The sequence below is a fragment of the Pseudonaja textilis genome, chromosome 3, assembly GCF_049901715.1.
Source record: "Pseudonaja textilis isolate UNSWEBS1 chromosome 3, rPseTex1.2, whole genome shotgun sequence".
NCBI lineage: Eukaryota > Metazoa > Chordata > Lepidosauria > Squamata > Elapidae > Pseudonaja > Pseudonaja textilis.
The window spans coordinates 43452638-43472079 of record NC_141992.1 but is presented as its reverse complement, the minus strand read 5'-3'; the positions used below and the strand labels follow the sequence as shown (position 1 = coordinate 43472079).

Here is a 19442-nt window from a genome sequence, read left to right as displayed (position 1 = left end):
AAATAGCCAACATCCTAAGAAACCCCAAAGACAAGATCCAGCTAGAAAACCAAGGAGTTTATGAAATACCATGCAACAATTGCCCAGCCACATACATTGGACAAGCCAGCAGGAGAATAAATGCACGCATCGCAGAACACAAAAACGCAGTCAGAAGAGAAGAAAATACTTCCTCCCTCTTCCAGCACTTTAAAGCCACAGGACATGAAATTAATTTTGAAGGAACCAAATTAATATCCAACACTGAACACTCCAGCAAGAGAATAATCAGGGAAGCCATCGAGATAGAGAAACACCCCCAGAACATGAATAGATGGGACAATACCTCCTGCCTACCAGATATCTGGAAGCTAACCCTCACCAACAGAGTCCCAGCCATGAAAACCAACACCAGACCCAAAACAACATGGGACACCACTGCCAATCCCCTTCAGACCCAAGCCCAAGCCCATCCTATAAACAAAGGACAACCACCATCCAGAAAACAGACCACCTGGAGGTTTATCTGTGTTGTCAATGTCACCTGAGTAGTGCAAATGGATGTGGAGCCTTCTTGGAACTATTGAAAGGTCTGTGTTGTAGACTGGAGATAGATGATGCCATATCTCCCCTCCTCCCTGTTGAGTGAGGGGCTGTTCAATTTTGACATAGATACCCTCTTTGATATGTGAATCTTGCTACTCTTTCTTTTTGTATCAATAGCCATTTGGTTACTCATTTCCAAGTCTTGTTTCTGCTTTCTGTCCCTTGTTTATAAAATTTCTGTCTTTGGCTAGAGACACAAAAATTCCTGCTGACCAGTTTCAAGCCCTTGTCTTGTCCTGTCCTGTCCTTCAAAGTGAATATAATATACCTTTTCATTTTGAAACATTGATCAGTCCCATTTTAAAGGGGAAGAAGTGTTGGGTTCCAAATATTTTTCAAAGTTGCATGTCAGATGAACGTAACATCTTAGATCTTAGATTGGAAATAGGTTTAAGTTTTTCTTTGTGGGTGGGGAAAGAATCAGAAAACACTATCGTTCTAGTTAGGTGTGAATCTTAATTTGTTGCTTTCCCAAAACGGGACACAGTATGATTTATTTTTTCTCAGGCCTCATTTACTTATAAACCAGCATCAGGTTTATGTATTATTTGGAAGCAAAATGTTTGGAATAATAGGAGTCCATTGTGGGTTTTTAAAAATATCTTCCTAAGGTGACCTAATAGTTGAGGGTTCAGAATATCACTTTCAATTTAAATTGGCTCCAGGCAGGCAATTGTCCTGCCTTATTATCAGGTGGGTATTTATTTTAATGGAGTCTTGACTGACAGCAGGGAGTAAGCCATTGAACTGTGAACATATCAATGCTGAAAGTTGCTCCAATCACTGCTTTGGCAAACTGTTTCCTAAATCTCTCAGGGAAGTGCAGATTGCTTTAGTGTTCATTTATCCTTATCTTGAGAATTGTTTTAATTTTGCATTACACAATATACAAATTTCGTTTTGTTTTATTCAAAAATTTATTTCTACTACCTTTTAAAAACCTAATTGCTCTGATTTTTGGCAATTTGCTCTTTAAAGCAGTGGGGTTAACCCTATTTGTTTAGCCATCAATTTGAAAAGCCATCACCTGTAATTCTGTAATTAATCAGTTCACTGAAATATAAAACATTTAAACTAATATTGAATAAAGAATACACACATCAAAGTGTCAACAGTATAGATACTTAGACACCTCTAGTATTTAATGAAGTCTGTGTCAGCTAAGAAGATTAAGGAGTTTCCATTGAGCACTTTTCAAGAACACTTTACTTGAATAGGGCATAAACCTTTTATGTTCTTTTGAAATTCATATAACTTTTTCATACATATTGTAAGAAGAAAAGAACTGTAACCTTGAAGTTCTAGGAAAATAATTTCAAATATTTTAAGTGAGTAATATGAAATTTGTAACCAGCCCAGTTTTATGGGGTCCTTTAGAGATGGTCTCAGATGGTCATCACAATATATTTTTCTATATTACAGTTAAGATGTAGGCTTAAATTAGGGACATCAAAGTTTAAGTCCACTTTCAGATTGTCATAGAGTTGTTGTTGTGAAGCTGCCTTGAGCTCTTTATAAGAAGATCAGTATATAAATGGGTACATGCAAAGTATAATCCGAATACTGTAGATCTTCAAGATCTTACCAAGGATTAAAATGATTGAGTAAAACCCTAGAAATAAATCCCTGGAGCTTATTACTATGGAAAATCTGTTGGGTGAGGCAACTCTCGCACTTCCTCATGCTTCTCTCATGATCTGAATTGGCATATCTGTTCATAAGGAATGACAAGCTGGATTCTATGGTGATTTTGTCCTCATGTAGGATAAAATTTTGTTTGTAAATAATTATTTTTATATAGGTGTTAAGACTGAGAAAACTCATTCAGTGAAAAAGCACTGAACAATTTTAGTCCTGTTTCTCAGTCTAATAAGATTGTTGTTGAAAGAATAAAATATAATAAACCCCCATGTATATCCCTTGATCTCTGAAAAAAAGGGGAAATAAGCTAAGTAAAAATGGGACCAGTCTAGTACTTGATAGAAGGCCACCTGAAAAAACCAGAGTTTCAGGCTAGATTGGGGAGGGTAGTAAACCTTTCTGGGGAGAAAGCAGTGGCAATCTATGTTGCTGCCAAGAAAAATTCATTGATGTGTCCACATTATCATCAGGTGTCACATTTTATTCAAATGATAATTTACTTTAATTGTACTAAAAGAGGTGAGGTCATGGGTTTAAGTATTTGTGTAAATTGTTCACATAGCAAAATTAGGAAGTTGTTGTTTAATACTGACAAATACTGCATTAACTCTAAATGCAGAGGTTGTGTCAACTTCTTTTCACTGGGGGATTAATTGACATTTCAATTTGACCAGTGTGGCCTAAATGTATGTATGTGTGTATTAAAACAATTTATATGGTTGTGGATTTCACAAATTTGAATCTGGGAAGCTAACAACATGTTAAAAATAGTAAGGTGAAATCATACAATGGTTGACAAGAATAAATCTAAACAAAGCAATTGAGGAAAAATCTGTCAACAAGCTATCTAACCTCACATCTCCCAGGAGTTGGAACATATCCAAATCTTCAGTGCTTTACAAATTCTGACGTGGTGTTAATGTATGCATATTTTATGTTCACGCTCTTTTTTGTAGTTTTCTGATTTATAGCAACATTTACAATTTTAAGTATTGACTTTAGTTTTTAAAGCTCTACATATCTTAAAGATCTTATTCTGTACATATAACACAACTGCCAAATATATTTGTCTTAGTTATGGTGCTGAGTATCCCATATTTATCAGAGGTGAGATTGATGTAAACTGTAGACAATATTTCTCTGTGATGGACCTCATTTTCTGGAATTCCCTCCTCCAGACATCCTTCAATAAATTGTAAAATTAAAGATATTTTCCATATTAACTATTTCATTAACTGTTGAAATAATATTGTCCATTACAGTAAAGGTGCTGGAGGTTATTATATTCAGAATTGATTTCTCTTTTCTTGTAATTTGTTCTTTTATGTTTTTATTGTTGAATATCTGTTTGAACAGCAAATTTTGGCAAACGTACATATATAATAAGTAAATAAAATCATTTGTGTCCATTTATGTTACTTGTTAACAATATCATCACACAAATTACACAAAATGCAAAGAGAGGGTAGATCCAGCAGGTTCCATAGGAACTCACTACTTTCACCAAAATGACAAAAAACACACTGGAAACTCTGCACCTTTGGGTATCAGGGCAACCTCATATTTATAGGCAGCATATCTTCCATTATTGAATAGCAGCTACAGTTTATGTTCTTCCAGAAACAATTGAGTGCTAATTGAAAGCTGGATTAGATGAATCCTCAATGATCTGAGAGGGCTTTGTCTCAAGTATCCATGTGATATATGATATTCCAGGGATTATATATATTTTCTTTTAAAGCATTGTATGTTTAATTTGGATTACATGGGACTCTTTTTTAAGAAAAAAGGAATTCAGTCAGCATACAGATATCTTTGCTTCATTATTAATGGGGTTACACCTGTACACTTTACCACTCTTAGTCTGAATTAATTACTATTATTACTATTAATCCTATTTTAAAAGCCATAGAACAAGGCAGAGGAAATAAAGATGAAATCATTCAATGAAGGACGGACATTAAGGTTACTAGTGTTGATTGGTTCTTCTTACGTGAAGCAACACTGCCATCTCTGATCTGATCCACAAAAGTTTGCTTACACTACTGTGCCATCAAGGGATTTCTGATTGAAAAAAATGTAATTATATTGGTTTTAATTATGTAACACCGAACACAGTGGTTAATTTGTTCCAAATTCTTTCTCACATAATAGTTTTCAAATGGAACATGGCAGAATATTGACTCTTTTTAAGTCTTTCTGATTCCTTGGTTTATTGCTCTAAAATATTTGTGAAATAAATTTTAATTCTTCAGAGATATTTTTTTTTCTTTCTTTTTTCTTTTAGAAATTGAAGGAATATCTGGAAGGGAGGAATCTCATCACCAAGCTCCAGGCCAAGCATGATCTCCTCCAGAAGACTTTGGGAGAAAGTAAGCATGAGAATTGCTTGTCTGTGTGTCAGCCCAGCCTTTGTAATTACTAAATTAGGCAGCTGACTGAGCATAACAATCTTGGATTATCAATGCTAAGTGGACAAAGTCATGTTTTATGGATTTATTATTCCATCCCTGCAGTGCTGCTTAAGTAATGGCAAAAGGGAAGTGCTTAATGAGCCAATAATGTGCAACATCTATTTGTTTAAGTGAAACCATTTTCTCTCCCTTCCCCTCCCATTTCAGCATATCTACAGAATCAAATTAGGTAAATTCTTGCAATTAATCATTTTTTTCCTCATGGTGTGCAAATATTCTATCATTAGGGAAGCACTTTTATTGTTGAACAAGGTTGCTTCCCATGTCTGTGTGGATTTTTCAGTCACACAGGAAAAGTGGGTGTTTTCAAGTAGAAATAAAAAGTACTTTGGCATGCATCTAGCCTATTGGCACTTTAATAAAATGAATAGATTAGCAATGGTTATTGTTGGAATTAATTGTCTGGTGCCAGTGACTGAAGCAAAGATGCCATTTCATAATCTGAGAAGAGCAAGGATAGATAATTTAAATAAGTTGGCAGAATAGCATTCACTTTTAATTTAACTGCAAGAATCAAGTCCAAACAATAAAGTAGCTCTTCATATTGATCTGGTTCCACTTACAGCATTCAAGTCTTTGGAGAGAAAATGTAAATCACAAAATTTATTCTAAATTGCAGTGAACCAATATTTTGCAGAACTTTCTTTGATTTTTATTAAATCTTTCCCTGAGCCATATGGCTAGGTTCCCCTGGCCAAGCACAGGCAGCTTTAAGTATATATTTTATATTTAGGGAATTATTATAGAAACTTGACATTTTTATTTCTTCAGACTGTGAAGAAGTCTAGGAGAAGTAATGCAGATGACTTGGAAAGGGTTCTGTGGCCTGAATACACAAATGAAAATATTTGTTTTTTTAACCAAAAACATAAACCAAAACTGTTCTTCTTCATCCCACTTGAAGTCAAATGAAGCAGTATGCATATTTTTTAAAAAAGATTTTTTCAGTTAAAGGAATTATTCCGCTATCATGTAAAGTAAAACAAGTCAGAAAGGTTATTTTCTTTGAGCATTTTCCCTCCCTTTGAGTATCACCATATAATACTCAAGCTGACCCTGTGACAAACCACATTCTTGAATCACTGCTGATTTCTGCATTCTAACATACTGCTTCTCTTAACCTGCTTGTCCCTTTAACTGACTCCCTGCCAGGAGAGCATCAAAAACACCGAAGGTATTTTTTGCCTGATTTCATAAAATCAGAAAACCTCTTTTTCTGGTCCTTAGTAAAGCTTTTGTGAATTCATGTTGCTCACAAAGATCCCAGTCCTGAATCTAAGCTATTTAAAAAGAGATAAATGGAATTATCTGGGTTGGCAGGAATGTTGGAAGCAAAATGTTATAAATTGAAGTGGGTTTAGATGTTAATCTTAACCATTATTGATAAATGTTGTAGGACCAGAAACTGCTTGCTTGAAATCTTTGGCATTGTTTCTTTGTTAGCGATTGCTCAACAGACTGCAAAATACTACTGGTTATCTAGCTTTGGGCAAACAGTATTGATTTGTTTTCTCTGCCCCATTCTATTTCTGACTCGTAAATTATTTTACTCTGGACATGGTAGTTTCCATTAATAGAACATATCAGTAGGTTTCTTTAGTACAGAATAATTATTTCCTATCTTTTACCTGCATTTGTTTATTTAATACTAAAGCCTTTTGACGTTGTTAAAGCCATGTAGTTATATTCATATTAATATTCTGTAATGGAAATGGGGCAAACGGTAAGAAACTCTAGTTTAATATAATGTTATTATAAAATATGAACTGCTTTGAATAATTAAGTTTTTTTCCTGGGAGTGGGAAAGTGATTGTTTAAAATGTGTTATTTATTGTCCATGATTAACAATTAGCTGTATTTGATTAGTTTCATTTCTGATCTTGGGGGAAATATTATAGCCGATATAAATCAATACCATTGCAATAGAGAAAGCTATCTTAGTTTTGTCATCTGTCAAATAACGTGTGTCTTCTCTATCACTGTAAGTTGAGATCCTTTTAAATATTGCCCATAATGCCCCGGGCATTGAAGTTTGGTGTCTTTTTCCTCATTTGAAATAGTTGTGGATTTAAAAATAAATAAATAAAAAGACAAGAAATAATAAAACTATGGACTTCTGAACTAGCTAGTCTGCTAGTACATTGTACCTTGTAGAGCAACCAGCAGCTCTCCAGAGGTATGGCATGAAAGATCAGTTAATCCACAGCCAGCGTGACCAGATTTGACAGAACATTCCATGCTAATAAATCTAAAAATGTTGTGCACATTTTCTGAGTGATTTCTGAAAAATAGTAATCTCTTGCTGAGAAAGAGAAAGAAATGCCATACTTCCTGCCATGTCTTCTTATTACACTTGAACAATTCTAGCAGGTATAGCAAGTCAGTGTCTAAAGAGCAAGGCAAGTCCTCAGACAGCTAAGAACTATTTTGTACATTTCCTGATCTAGTAGAAAAAAATATCAGTAACTAAGTTTGAACTTTTGAGATTTTGGTGTTCCCTGAGCTTTCATTATTGTTGTCTTTCATTATTCAACTAGGTAACATGAATATGAATGGGAGTGACATTTGCTGCCTATTTATATGTAATAATTTGCCCTATTTACTCTACCACAGTAGAGTAAAGCTAGTAGGCCAAGGTCAGAGCACTAAGAATTCCATATTACCTAATTTGCTGCTTATCTTCTTGATAAAAATGACTGAGCTAGAGGGGAATCAGCCACTGTGTGTCTTCTCCCTCCCATAATACTGTAGTTTCTTCCAGTTCCCTTTCAAATTTTTTCACATGCCTTTTTCTCCTGCAAAAATTTTCCCCTCTGTTTAAAAACATAATTTGTTTTCATTTTTCTCATCACAGGTCAAAGGACTGACTGCTCTCTTGCGAGGTAGGTGTGGCAGCTTCCTTGTTTGAGTATCTTCCAACAGGCAAAACAGGAGTTTCCTGAAAACCAAATGTTAACTAATTCAACTCCAAACAATCATTTCTTTAATGGCATCACAGGTTTTTAATTCTCTTTTATAAAATGTTCATGGAAATGTTGGTTTCGTTTAGAAACCTTTGGAGCAGCCCACCCACCCACCCACCCAAAATAACCCCAACCCCCATGATATTAGGCGATAAGGCCATTTGTAAACTAGAATATTCATCAGAAACAAAAGAATTGGCTATGGTTCAGAGTGAAAAATTGTTGTCAGGCCATGTATTCCCTTTGGTATGCATTGTTGAATTTGGAATTTTGATGGATTATAACTAGATCGTTACAGAGATTTGCATAGTATTGATCATATCATTTGACTGTCAGTCTAAGGTCAGAAGGAGCTACTATATTTGATAATGGCTTTACACTAGCAGTGGATATCTCTATCCAATTGTCCACCTAGCCACAAAAGATTGCGATAGTTGTATAAGTATTTTGAGACCATAATACTATTTGTTTCCTCACCTTTGCTTCAGAACTTTTTTGCTGGTAGAAAATGGGACATATCATTAAAAGATAAAGTCCTCTTCAGATTGACTTAGATATGTAACAGAAATGTCTGTACATTTTCTTGTCAAAGATATAGAAGTAGTATGCCGTAGCCTTCTCAGGAGGAAACATCGGTAAAGAATTCCAAATTAAATGAAAAGCAAAATTTAACTTGGGAGAGTCCCACAACATGTTCCAATTACCAAATGCACTTGAGAAAGAAAGAGATTCAGATTAATAACATTTTACTGTGCTGCATTTTTTTAACTGGTTGAGTTCTCACATCATGCTAAGCCATGAACCTTACAAACCATAATGGTTGATTGGTTTAATTCTGGTTTAGCTCATTGTGAACCCAGCCTATGATTTGTTTATTTAGCCAATAATATATCTTAGGTTCTCTAGATTTTCTCAGGATAGCACTCTGCTCTGCTAGATTCATCTCTATCCAGTAGGATAAAAAGCCCTGAAAAAAAATATTGAAGTGCTTTTGATTGCCTAACAGAGGAGGGGAGAGATCAATCATACAGAGGTTTTCTTCCATTTTACCCCACTGACCCCATCTGGTCTGACAGAGAATTGGATTAAATCAGTGAAGAGAATAAACGTTTTGTTATAACTGGGCCTGACATCAATCATTCTATCATAAATGTCACCTCATATGTGGAAATGATAATTGAAAAAAATGACTTTTTATTGGTCTTCTGTGGAATGTTACAAATCTCCAAATTGCCATTATTGTTGGCCTAGAAGCAAAGATGTATGTCCATATGGCACATGTTTGTATTTTTTAAAAAAGGTTAGCTGTTTTGGAATAATTACTTTGATTTATATATCCCTGTGGAAAGAAAGATAAGGATATAAATCAAGTATATAAATACAATAAAAAATCAAGCTCAGCTGATAGTTCCTAATTGGGAACTGACACTTGCAGTAATGAAATACAATTCATTGTGGTACAGTATTAAATATAATGGTGGTAGTAAGATCAACATTTGAAAATACCTTAAATTGCCTGTAAGAGGAACCTGCATCACCGCCATTTTCATTTATTATTAATAATAATTCAGCTATTATTGGGACTATATTGGAATTCCAATCCAATAATAATAACAACAACAACAAGACACCAGCAACTTCTCATTACTTACAATTATCAAAAGGTATAAAAACAAAGAATAAAAAAACACAGATAAAAACAGCACATGAGAGAACAACAACAGAGGAAGCATCTGGAGTCTTTCTTGAGTCTTGATTTAAAAAAAAACACACCACAATATTAAAAATGTTTCTTAAGCACAAGAAAGGTTGCTTTTCTTTCAAATTCATCATGCATCTGTTTTGGCAAGTAGTTGAATTATATACTATTTTTTCCAGTAACTTTTATTTCCAGCAATTCATTTGTCAGAATAGGAATAACTGAATTGGAAGCAAAAATAAGTGAATTGGAGGCAAAAGCAGGGGGGAGTCTATCAGAGCTGATTTCCAAAAAGATAAAATGGGGTGCTCCTTTTTACTATTATTTATTTAATGATGCAGCCATTCGTATGCCACCCCCTTATGATTCTAGGTGAATTACACTCATAAAGTAATAAAACCATACCCTGAAAAACACTGCAAACAACACATCAGTCAGTTTGACCTATCACCAGTTGCTTTCATTACTTTCAAGTTGAGTTGAATATGGACAGCTGAAAACAAATTTTAATTACAGAATTAAAGAATAATGAGCAGGATGGCAAATGAATGGCAAGCTGATGGTTCATATCTAGCCTAATTATCTCAATAGTATATTGCCACAATACTCCATGTTTGTCATTTCATGTTCCCCAAATTCTAGGAGAAAGTTGTCAACATTTTTAGAGAATCCATTTATATTATGTTTGAGATTAAGTATGTTGACTACTAATCCTTGCTAAGTGTTGCCTTCTACCAATGGTGCACAGCTATAGGAAAATTGCTTCATTTTAAGGAGAATTTGGGGGAAAAAATGGTTGAATCTGAATAGGTGGCTTCTGCAGCCAGCATAGACCATTGTAAGGACCAATATTCTGAATTGAATTGGAAGAACAGTGTCCATTGTGTTCTCTGTATTTGTTATTATGACTGAGTTCCCACTTTCCACTAGACCATGATATTTAAACCTTAGTTGCCAAGCAACTCAGGAAGTTAACACCAAAGCAAATCAATCATATTCTGGCTAGCCATAATATATAAACTCTGTCATTTATGTTATCTCACACCCCAATGATACTTTCCATTGACATCTCAAACAGGAGACGAAGAAGTAAACAAGATTTAATCCATACATTTTTGTCCATCCCTGTCAATCTTTTTTATCAAAATTACTATTTATCTAACAACATAAACAATAGAGAAGGGCTTCTATTAACTGTTGCTTTCAGTTAAAGAATAATAGGAAAAAGTGAGCATCTTGAGCTTCTAAATAAATTTCATGAAAAACATTGTAATTGCAAGCATCTATTTGTCCATTGTATGTGCAAATAAGCATATAATAGTATATACAAATAGACAGTAAATAAGATCAATCTTTTTGTGTGTGTGTCATTCATCTCTGATTTGGGGCAATAACATTAGGTTAATTATTGTTAACCATTATGGAACTGTTGTCAAAATAAGAAAATTGGGTGTAAATATGTAAGATTTTAAAAGGTGTGCATTGTATTTATATACTAAGGTTGATAGGACACCAGAGCGGGAAACAAACAGAAGAAGGAAATGGAAATGGAAAACTACCTTATTTTTTGACAGACTACTGCTCTGTATCAGTGGCCCCCAATCTTTTGGGCAGCAGGGACTGGTTCCATGGAGAAAGGTTTTTCTGTGGACCAGAGAGGCATGGTTTCATGTGCTGCCTGCATCCCACGGATGGGGCTTCACTTGTTTGCGCAATCTGGTTTCTGGCATTCCATGGAGTGGGGCTGATCCACAGACCAAGGACTGGACACTCCTGCTCTATCTTATCTGGAGGTGTTTACTTCAGCTAAGTAGTGACTCTGTGATAGTTTACCTAGAAAAGTTATTACCTGAAATTAGATTTTCTATATACAACAAATACTAGTATTAACTGTTATCTCATCCAAAAAAACGTATGGAGTGAGTGTGTCATGTATTCCAGTTTTTTTCCTTCAGAGTTATTTTAGAAGTCATAAGTCAGTCTAGCGCCAACTCTGTTTTCCCATAGGAAGGATTTCAATCACATCAGTTCAAGGTGTAGTTCCACAGGTCCTCAGGAGAGCCATCTAAATGATTAAGTTGAAGTGCCTTGGATCTGTAGATAAATTATAAAGAAAAACTAAACTTCTGTGGGTCTTAAGGACTCCTGAGAAATATCATTAGGTTAGCTGCCACCATAGATACACTGCATAAATCTCCAGCTGACTTCTAATATCACTACATTCCTTGGTCATTGAAAATTGAGAAACCCATTAATCCTCTGCTTCAAGTGACAGTCTCAGCAGATATGATTGTACTCCAATATATTTAAAATGAGTGACAAGGTGTTCCACATAAGAACACCTAAACAAATGTTTTAATGACCATTTTACTCTTTCTGAGTCTCCCAGTAATATATAAGAAATCACAAACATATTTATGAGATGGTTTGTATTTGATCTTGTTATTTCAATCCTGCTACTTTTTTATTGAAGGCATGTTTTAATAAAGCGCCATTAAGTTTGAATTTGTTTCAGAGAAAATAATTTGAATTTTCTTCATCCTTGTGGTAAATTACCCAGAAGAGTATGCATTTCTTAGCATGGTACTGCTTTTAAATAATTTCTAAATGACATTACAGAAAGAAGGAGCTTTATAGTGAAGCTCTCTGAGATTGGAAGTAAAAGGTTAAGTATAGCCTTCTGTTAGCAATACACCCTGCTGTGCCTGTTTGACCATTATAGTACTTTTATTTTAAATTAGATTTTAAAACTTGAAATAAATTAATGGAACTATTTCTTGACTTTGTTTCTTCTCTATCACCACTCACTGATGAACTATTTATATTTAAAATAAACTGATACTTTGGTTGTAAATGATTTATTTGAAACATGCTTTTGCTTTCTCTTCCTGTTCTCCCTCATCTGTTGATAATGGTTCGTGTGAATTCTTGGATCAACAGCAGACGCAGTTCTACTATAAGAAAGCAGGTAAGAAAGTTATTTAAACGACAATAAAACCACTCTATAGTTGTCAGCTGTTACTGAACATGCTGTTGCTGTCAGTTGTGCCTGGACTCTGGTCTTTTTTGCAGCAATATTTTGAGGGCGGCTTTAAAAGGAGCAGAGACTCCAGAACATGGAAAACAATTGTTAATTAGTAATTCTCCTTTGCCTGGGTCAGACCCCACATGAAATATTCTGTCTGGTTCTGAGCACTGCATCTCTGAAAGAATGATGACCAATTCAAATAAGTTCAGCAGAGCACAACCAAGATAGTGAAGGAAACCAAACCCAGAGTAGTTAAAGAACAAGGATCTTATAAGAAGAACAACTAAGGTGAAATATGAAAGCAGTTTTCAAATATTGAAGGGTTGTCACACAGACGATTTATTTTCCATTGCCATGGAGGATAGGGTCAAAAACATTGAATTAAAACTAGAAGAAAGGTATTTCAGCATTTGCTGACTTTTTGAGCTATTAACAGTAAAACAGGCTGCCATATATTATGACAAATTCTCCTTTACTAGAGTGTTTCAAGCAAAAACTCAAGCACAAAAGAATATCCAGTGAAGTTTGCAGATCAATAATCCCTTTTCTAATATGTATAAACAAAAAAGCTGCTACATAGAAGGTAAAAGGAACATTCTTCTGAAACTGCCTAAGGACATTTGTCGGAATGAGGCATAACCTGATACTAGATTCCTGAGAAATCAATTAATGCTTACCCTATGTTAGAATTTATCTCACTTACAAATTATTAGCAACAATATTGAAACCTATTTTGAGATAAAGTTTCATCAGGATCATCAATATCACTTGGTGGAAAATAGCTCAGAATCTATATTTTATACAGGTTTCCCTGCCTCCTCCTGTTCTTCAAGCTTTATTGGTGACCAGGTATTTATGAATGAAAGTCAGTTACCTTCATTACAATTTAGGATGCAATTTAGGGTGAATTTCCAGCTTGAAGTAATATATCAACCAAATTGTACAGTATGTGAAAAGGCCCATCCTGTGTCCAGTTGTTGCTGTGCATATAACATTAGAGGACCTGGAGGGAGGTGAATACTCAGGCAAACTAAAGTCCCCTGCAAATTATCTGTTGATTCGTTTTGAGGCTAAAATTTGCTGAACTTCATTTGAGGCTACCATTTATCTATAGTTGATTTTTTTTTATTTGCACAGAACAAATAAATGTGTCTGTGAATGGGTCCATATACATTGTTCCCTTATCTCTTCCTGCTTGGAATTTTTGAACTTGAAGCTGTTGCCCTCTAATGGCTGGAACTTACCCGAGCAGTTTGTTCTTTTCCACTTTGGTTCACCTTTATAACTCACAACTTAACTGCTCCATTTCACTGTAATTGTGTGTTTCAGCACTACTGTCAGCACTCTTGCATTATTTTCTGGTTTGTTAGGTAGGAGAGAGAGAGAGAGGGAGGGAGAGAGAGAGAGAGAGAGAGAGTATCGGGAAGGGAGGAGGGAGATGTGCTGTGGCCATAAGAGAAATTCCAGTGTCTTTTTGTCCCAATCTGATTACTTTTGGCATGGTAATTTTTAACATACTATTGGAAAAACTAGTAGGGTGTAAAATTGCATTCAGAAGAGCTGGTTTACAATGCTTACTAGTACAAAATATCCCTTATTTGAAGGGTTAAAGGAAGCTATTCTGGTTCTTTGTCCCTGTGTGTACATATACAGCTGCATTGCTTCACGGATGGTCACAGCAAAAGTGTTATCTGTACATGCGTGCATACACATACACGCACGCACACAAACCACCAAGGGCAATATTCAAAGCAGCAATGCTGATCCTTCCAGAGGAGGAACATCTTTAATGTTACACGCTGTCATGTTTTGCAAAAGACCTCTCGGCATGCTTTATAGAACCCTAGAAGCTGTAACATATATAACATATGTTCACAGCAAAGTGAGAAATTGGAGTTTCTTTTTTCTTTTTCCTCTTCAAGAACATCTTTGATTTGAGGCTTCACTTGTAGTTTGTTGTCATTTAATTATTAGCTTACAATAAAGCATATAAAAGTCTTCAGTATTTTGTCCAGAAATTTCTATTTTTCTATTCCCCAGTCAATTCTGTAATATAAGCAATTATTTGTCTTTTTTTTTTTTACTAATGACCATACTGGCAACTTATTTTAAAATAGCAAAATATCTTATCAGTTTGAGAAAAACATAGGGAAGCTCTGTTCCAAAATGGGGATTCTATTTTCTTTATCAGACTAAAGCAGTCTAAAAATAATGGAAAAAGAGACATATCTTTCTTGGGTTGATGACATCAGATCTGTAAGACAAAAGGTGTTATGATACATGGAAAGATCTTGGGATACTGGGCAGAGATACTGTTAAAGAAGCTGACTATATGTAGAAACAATATATATTTAAATATCCTGATAGTTATCATCACAAAAGTTTCTTAAGGAAAAAAAATCTTAAAATTCTGCCTTAATTTTATTTAGTAGTATATTGCGGAGTTTTTTCCTGTAAAACTATTCTTTTGGGTGTTGCCGTAATAGTCATTAAACACCATTGACCATATATATAAATATGTGTCTATTCCCAGCTTCCCAGTATGTGTATTTATTGAATAATATATTTTGCATGAGACTCACTGTATAGCAATCTTACATTTGGAAATAGATGTCCCTTGGCAGACTATTTCAAAATATATGATGTTCAAAAATTCTTTCTTTCTTTCTCTTTCTTTCTTATCACATTTTGTCCATTTTGTCATCCAGGATTCCAGCCACGCAATTCCTTTGGTAGTAGAGAGCTGTATACGTTTCATTAGCAGACATGGTAAGTGTGAAAAGTGTGAAACAAAATCACAGGGTTTTACTTTATTGTTGAAGATTGTGACACGGTTTAAGGTATTTATAAACAAATGTATGAAAGAGAGAGTGTGTGCAGTATTGTCACTTTTTTATTCATTACTTCCTCTGTTAAGTTTTAGGATTTCTTTGACTTAACATCTCTGCCAAATGCAGCTCAAAAATGCAGTTTGCAGTCGTTTGCCTGGTCTTTTCCCTTTTTTAGCCTTTACTGGCCAATAAAAATGCTCCTAATTAGATAGCATTTGACTGTTGAGATAATTATCATGGTTGGTTATTCATATGGATGGTTATTCATATATATGTATGTATGTATGTATGTGCAGGTCTTGGCATGTTCGGGTCTTTTCCCATGTAAGATTGAGATCTCAATCTTACACGGGAAAAGACCCGAACACACCAAGACCTGCATACCTGTACCCGTGAAAATCTATGAATATATATATATATGGCATTCGGCTTTGCTCGGGTATTTTCCCACGTCATAGTAGCTGTGCTTTTACAACTTTAAAAGCACAGCTACTATGACGTGGGAAAATATCCGAGCAAAGCCAATGCCATACATGTAAGTACCCGAAAACTTAAGAAAACAAATATATGTGTGTGTGTGTGTGTGTGTGTGTGTGTGTGTGTGTTTGTGAGGTTCTCGGGGTATTTGTATGTGGATCTTTGGTTATTCGGGTTTTTTCCCGCGTAATGCGGGAGAAAACCCGAATAACCAAAGATAGATAGATAGATAGATAGATAGATAGATAGATAGATAGATAGATAGATAGATAAATATATTCTTAAGTTTTCACGGGTACTTACATGTATGGTATTCAGCTTTGTTCGGGCATTTTCCCACGTCATTATAGTTCTGCTTTTAAAGTTGTAGCAATACCATATATATATATGTATGTGTGTGTGTGTGTGTGTGTGTGTGTGTGTGTGTTCATCTGTGAGAAGATGAACAGATGAACACTATACAGAAGCCTGATGATGGCAGATGAGATTCTGCCGAAACGTTGCTACAACTTTAAATATATATATATACACATACATACATACATACATACATACATACATACATATGAAGAACGGTTGCTGGAATTGTTTAATGAAAATAAGGCTGGGGTGACATGATAGCAGTGTTCCAATATCTCAGGGGTTGCCACAAAGAAGAGGGAATCAAGCTATTCTCCAAAGCACCTGAAGGCTGGACAAGAAGCAATAGATGGAAACTAATCAAGAAGAGATGCAACTTAGAGCTAAGGATAAATTTCCTGACAGTTAGAACAACTAATCAGTGGAACAACTTGCTTCCAGAAGTTGTGAACGCTCCAACATTGGAAGTTTTTAAAAGGAGATTGGACAACCATTTGTTTGAAATGGTGTAGGGTTTCCTGCTTAAGCAAGGGGTTGGACAAGAAGACCTTCAAGGTCCGTTCCAACTCTGTTTTTCTGTTCTGTCCTGTCCTATTCAGAGAAACATGGTTTGTTTTGTTGTGTTTTGCCAACATACTTAAATTTTGCTTCAAAGATTTCAAAAGTAATTTGTAATAATCAAGAAGTAATAAGTTAACTGTGAAAGAAATGGCTCTTTGTCACTTAATGACATATAAGAAACTCCTTCCGATTTTAAAGTTTCATCAGGCACTACCCACGCATATACTTGCTCCAATCAGAGTGGGAAGTATGCATTTATCTACATAATAAAGAACTGTTTGTTTAAATCTGTAGGCTGTCACAAGTTAAATGATGCATGGAACAAATACTAATTCACAGGAAATAAGGTATCCTTTCACATAATTGAAAAACAGTGGAGGAAAAGAGAAATATAATAAAATCAGAGATAATCCAATGTTAAAATAAATGGCCTCAGATCAAAGCTGTGCATTTTCTGTATAGGTTTTTGTTCTAATTTCCTTCTAAGCCAATGCAAGCATACCACTATATCCATAGAAGTACAACTTCTATTATGACAAATCTTTTGTGGGAGACTTAGATATTTCTGGGTCCAGAGTATTCATTCTATAAATAGAAGTTCTCTATTTTATATCAAAGGATTATTTCATTTTTAAAAAATCAAAGATTATAGATCTAAATCATGTATAATAGACTGAATAATATACTATGTATCTCAATCTCTTGGATTGCATGTACAGTATATGCTGCTTAAAAGAAGGTTTGACTAATTTATTTTCAAATGTCTCCTGATTAATCTAGCCTGAAAGGCTTACCAGGGATTGAGTAGTAAATTCAAGCAATTTTGAAATTAGTATAATAATTTAATCATACTATGCACTACAAATTGGTCAATATCCCATATACAACTGAACATCAATATTTAGTCTGTTTTCTATTTAAATATTGTTTATTTTAAACTCACCTTATAGTAATAAATCTCTAACAGGATTCAGTCAATGGAAAAAAAAAGAAAAAGCAAGAAGAAAAGCAACTATTATTAAAAGCTATGTAGAGGCTGGACTGTCACAGAAACCACAAACCTTAGATGAATTGCACTCTAACCAAATAAACATTGGTACAGGCTTGGCCTTCACATAGAGAGGTCACCACAATCAGAGAACCAAATTATTTATCTTGTGTCTACATGTAATGTGCAAATCTTCATAACAATCTCTGACAGATCTAAAAACTGAGGCACGTGTACAGAGAGACATGTTGAGGACCCACATATATGCAGTTCTGTGCAGTGAGACATGTATGGATCTGTACATTGGAGAAACACAACAACCACTTTACAAACGTATGGCACAACGTAGGAGAACAAACTCATCAGGATAGGATTCAACAATCCGCCTGCATTAGAAAGACAAATGTCACTCTTTTGAAGACAGCAACGTCCATATTCTGGACAGAGAAGAGTTCTGGTTTGAAAGAAGGCTCAAAGAGGACATTTACATTTAAGATTGAACAGCCCAGCCTTCTCTCAACAGAAGGCAAGGAATATGACTCTGTCTATCTCCTGTTTACCAAAGAGTCCTTTCAGCAGTTCTAAGAATGTTCCACACCCATTTGTACAATTCATGTGACCCTGCGGCACAGATAAACCTCCTAGTGGCCTCAGTGACTTTCAGAAAGAGTGCTAATGACTAGATGGCTACAAGGAATATAAATCTTTCCATCATTCAGTCAGAACTGAAGAAGTTTCTTGGACAAGAAGCAAAAGTCCAGTTGCCATTTGAAAAAGCACTTTTGGGACAACCATGACCTGGATGATGGAGAATCTCCACAGATGTTGAGGACCCACAATGTCTAAACAGGCATAGGAATCATAAGATCCTAAGAATGTTTTTGGACTGGATTTATTACTCAAAATGGCTTAGTTGATGTAAAAAATGTCAATTGTTTCAAGTTTGGAAGTGATTGAAAAATTATTCAGTATATCTGTATGTATTTATTGTGTTGATATGCATTCACATATCAACATACATATATACGAATATGCATATATACATATATGTAATATTTGTGTACAACAGATGTGTAACAATTCTCTAAATCTATTCTGGAAGACATTTTGTTTCAATTTATTTAAAGTACAAAATCATTGAATGCTATAATTGGTGACCGTCATCGTTTCCTCTACCAAAAAAGGTGGAAGGGTATCATTTGTGTAGTTCCTTCAGTTTTCATGGATTCTTCCTATTTTCTTCCCAGGACTTCAGCATGAAGGAATATTCAGGGTATCTGGATCTCAGGTTGAAGTGAATGATATAAAAAATGCATTTGAGAGAGGTAAGAGCAGTTATGATTGCCGCTGCATTTTCTTTGTGCTTCAGGATTTAAGAGATGCTAAGACTGAAGTTGCAAATGAGGACAAGATCTTCTTTTCCAAGTTTATCATGCTGCTGTAATGAGTATATTCTCCATATCCTTGCCTCTCCCACTTCCCAATGCTCAGTAATCTTTGGCATCTAAATCCCTTAGGTTTCTGCTTCTTGTCACATCACTATATAAACATTTCAGACTGAAGGTGCATGGAATTTCTAAAAGGCCTTATAAATTATTTTAAATTACTTTAAGTTATGACATTTTCATAAGTAAATGGGATAGTGACAGCAGGAAGTTAATGAGGGGAAAGTTCAGTGGAAGTGACAGAAGGGAGAACTCTTCAGATCTGAGGTAGGTTTCCTCACATATTTTGTCCCACAAAAGTCGTTGGATACAATCTAAGAATTTCCTATAAGGAAAAGAATGCCTTCCTACAATGAAAAGAAAACCATTCAGTGTATGGTTGTGCCTTTT

At 35.0% G+C, this 19442-nt stretch overlaps 1 protein-coding gene across 6 annotated transcripts in view; it reads left to right on the top strand.

Annotated features, from left to right (window-relative positions):
- SRGAP2 (SLIT-ROBO Rho GTPase activating protein 2) overlaps positions 1 to 19442 on the top strand; it is a 243082-nt gene that overhangs the window by 193304 nt on the left and 30336 nt on the right. For 4 of the 6 annotated variants that reach the window (XM_026715644.2, XM_026715643.2, XM_087929376.1 and 1 more), the window contains exons 11-15: positions 4514 to 4598; positions 7555 to 7582; positions 12303 to 12330; positions 15099 to 15159; positions 18855 to 18932. In XM_026715644.2, coding sequence (XP_026571429.2) covers positions 4514 to 4598; positions 7555 to 7582; positions 12303 to 12330; positions 15099 to 15159; positions 18855 to 18932 — 280 coding nt within the window. The remainder of the gene's footprint in view (positions 1 to 4513; positions 4599 to 7554; positions 7583 to 12302; positions 12331 to 15098; positions 15160 to 18854; positions 18933 to 19442) is intronic. The other 2 variants (XM_026715646.2, XM_026715645.2) reach the window with 1 other exon arrangement.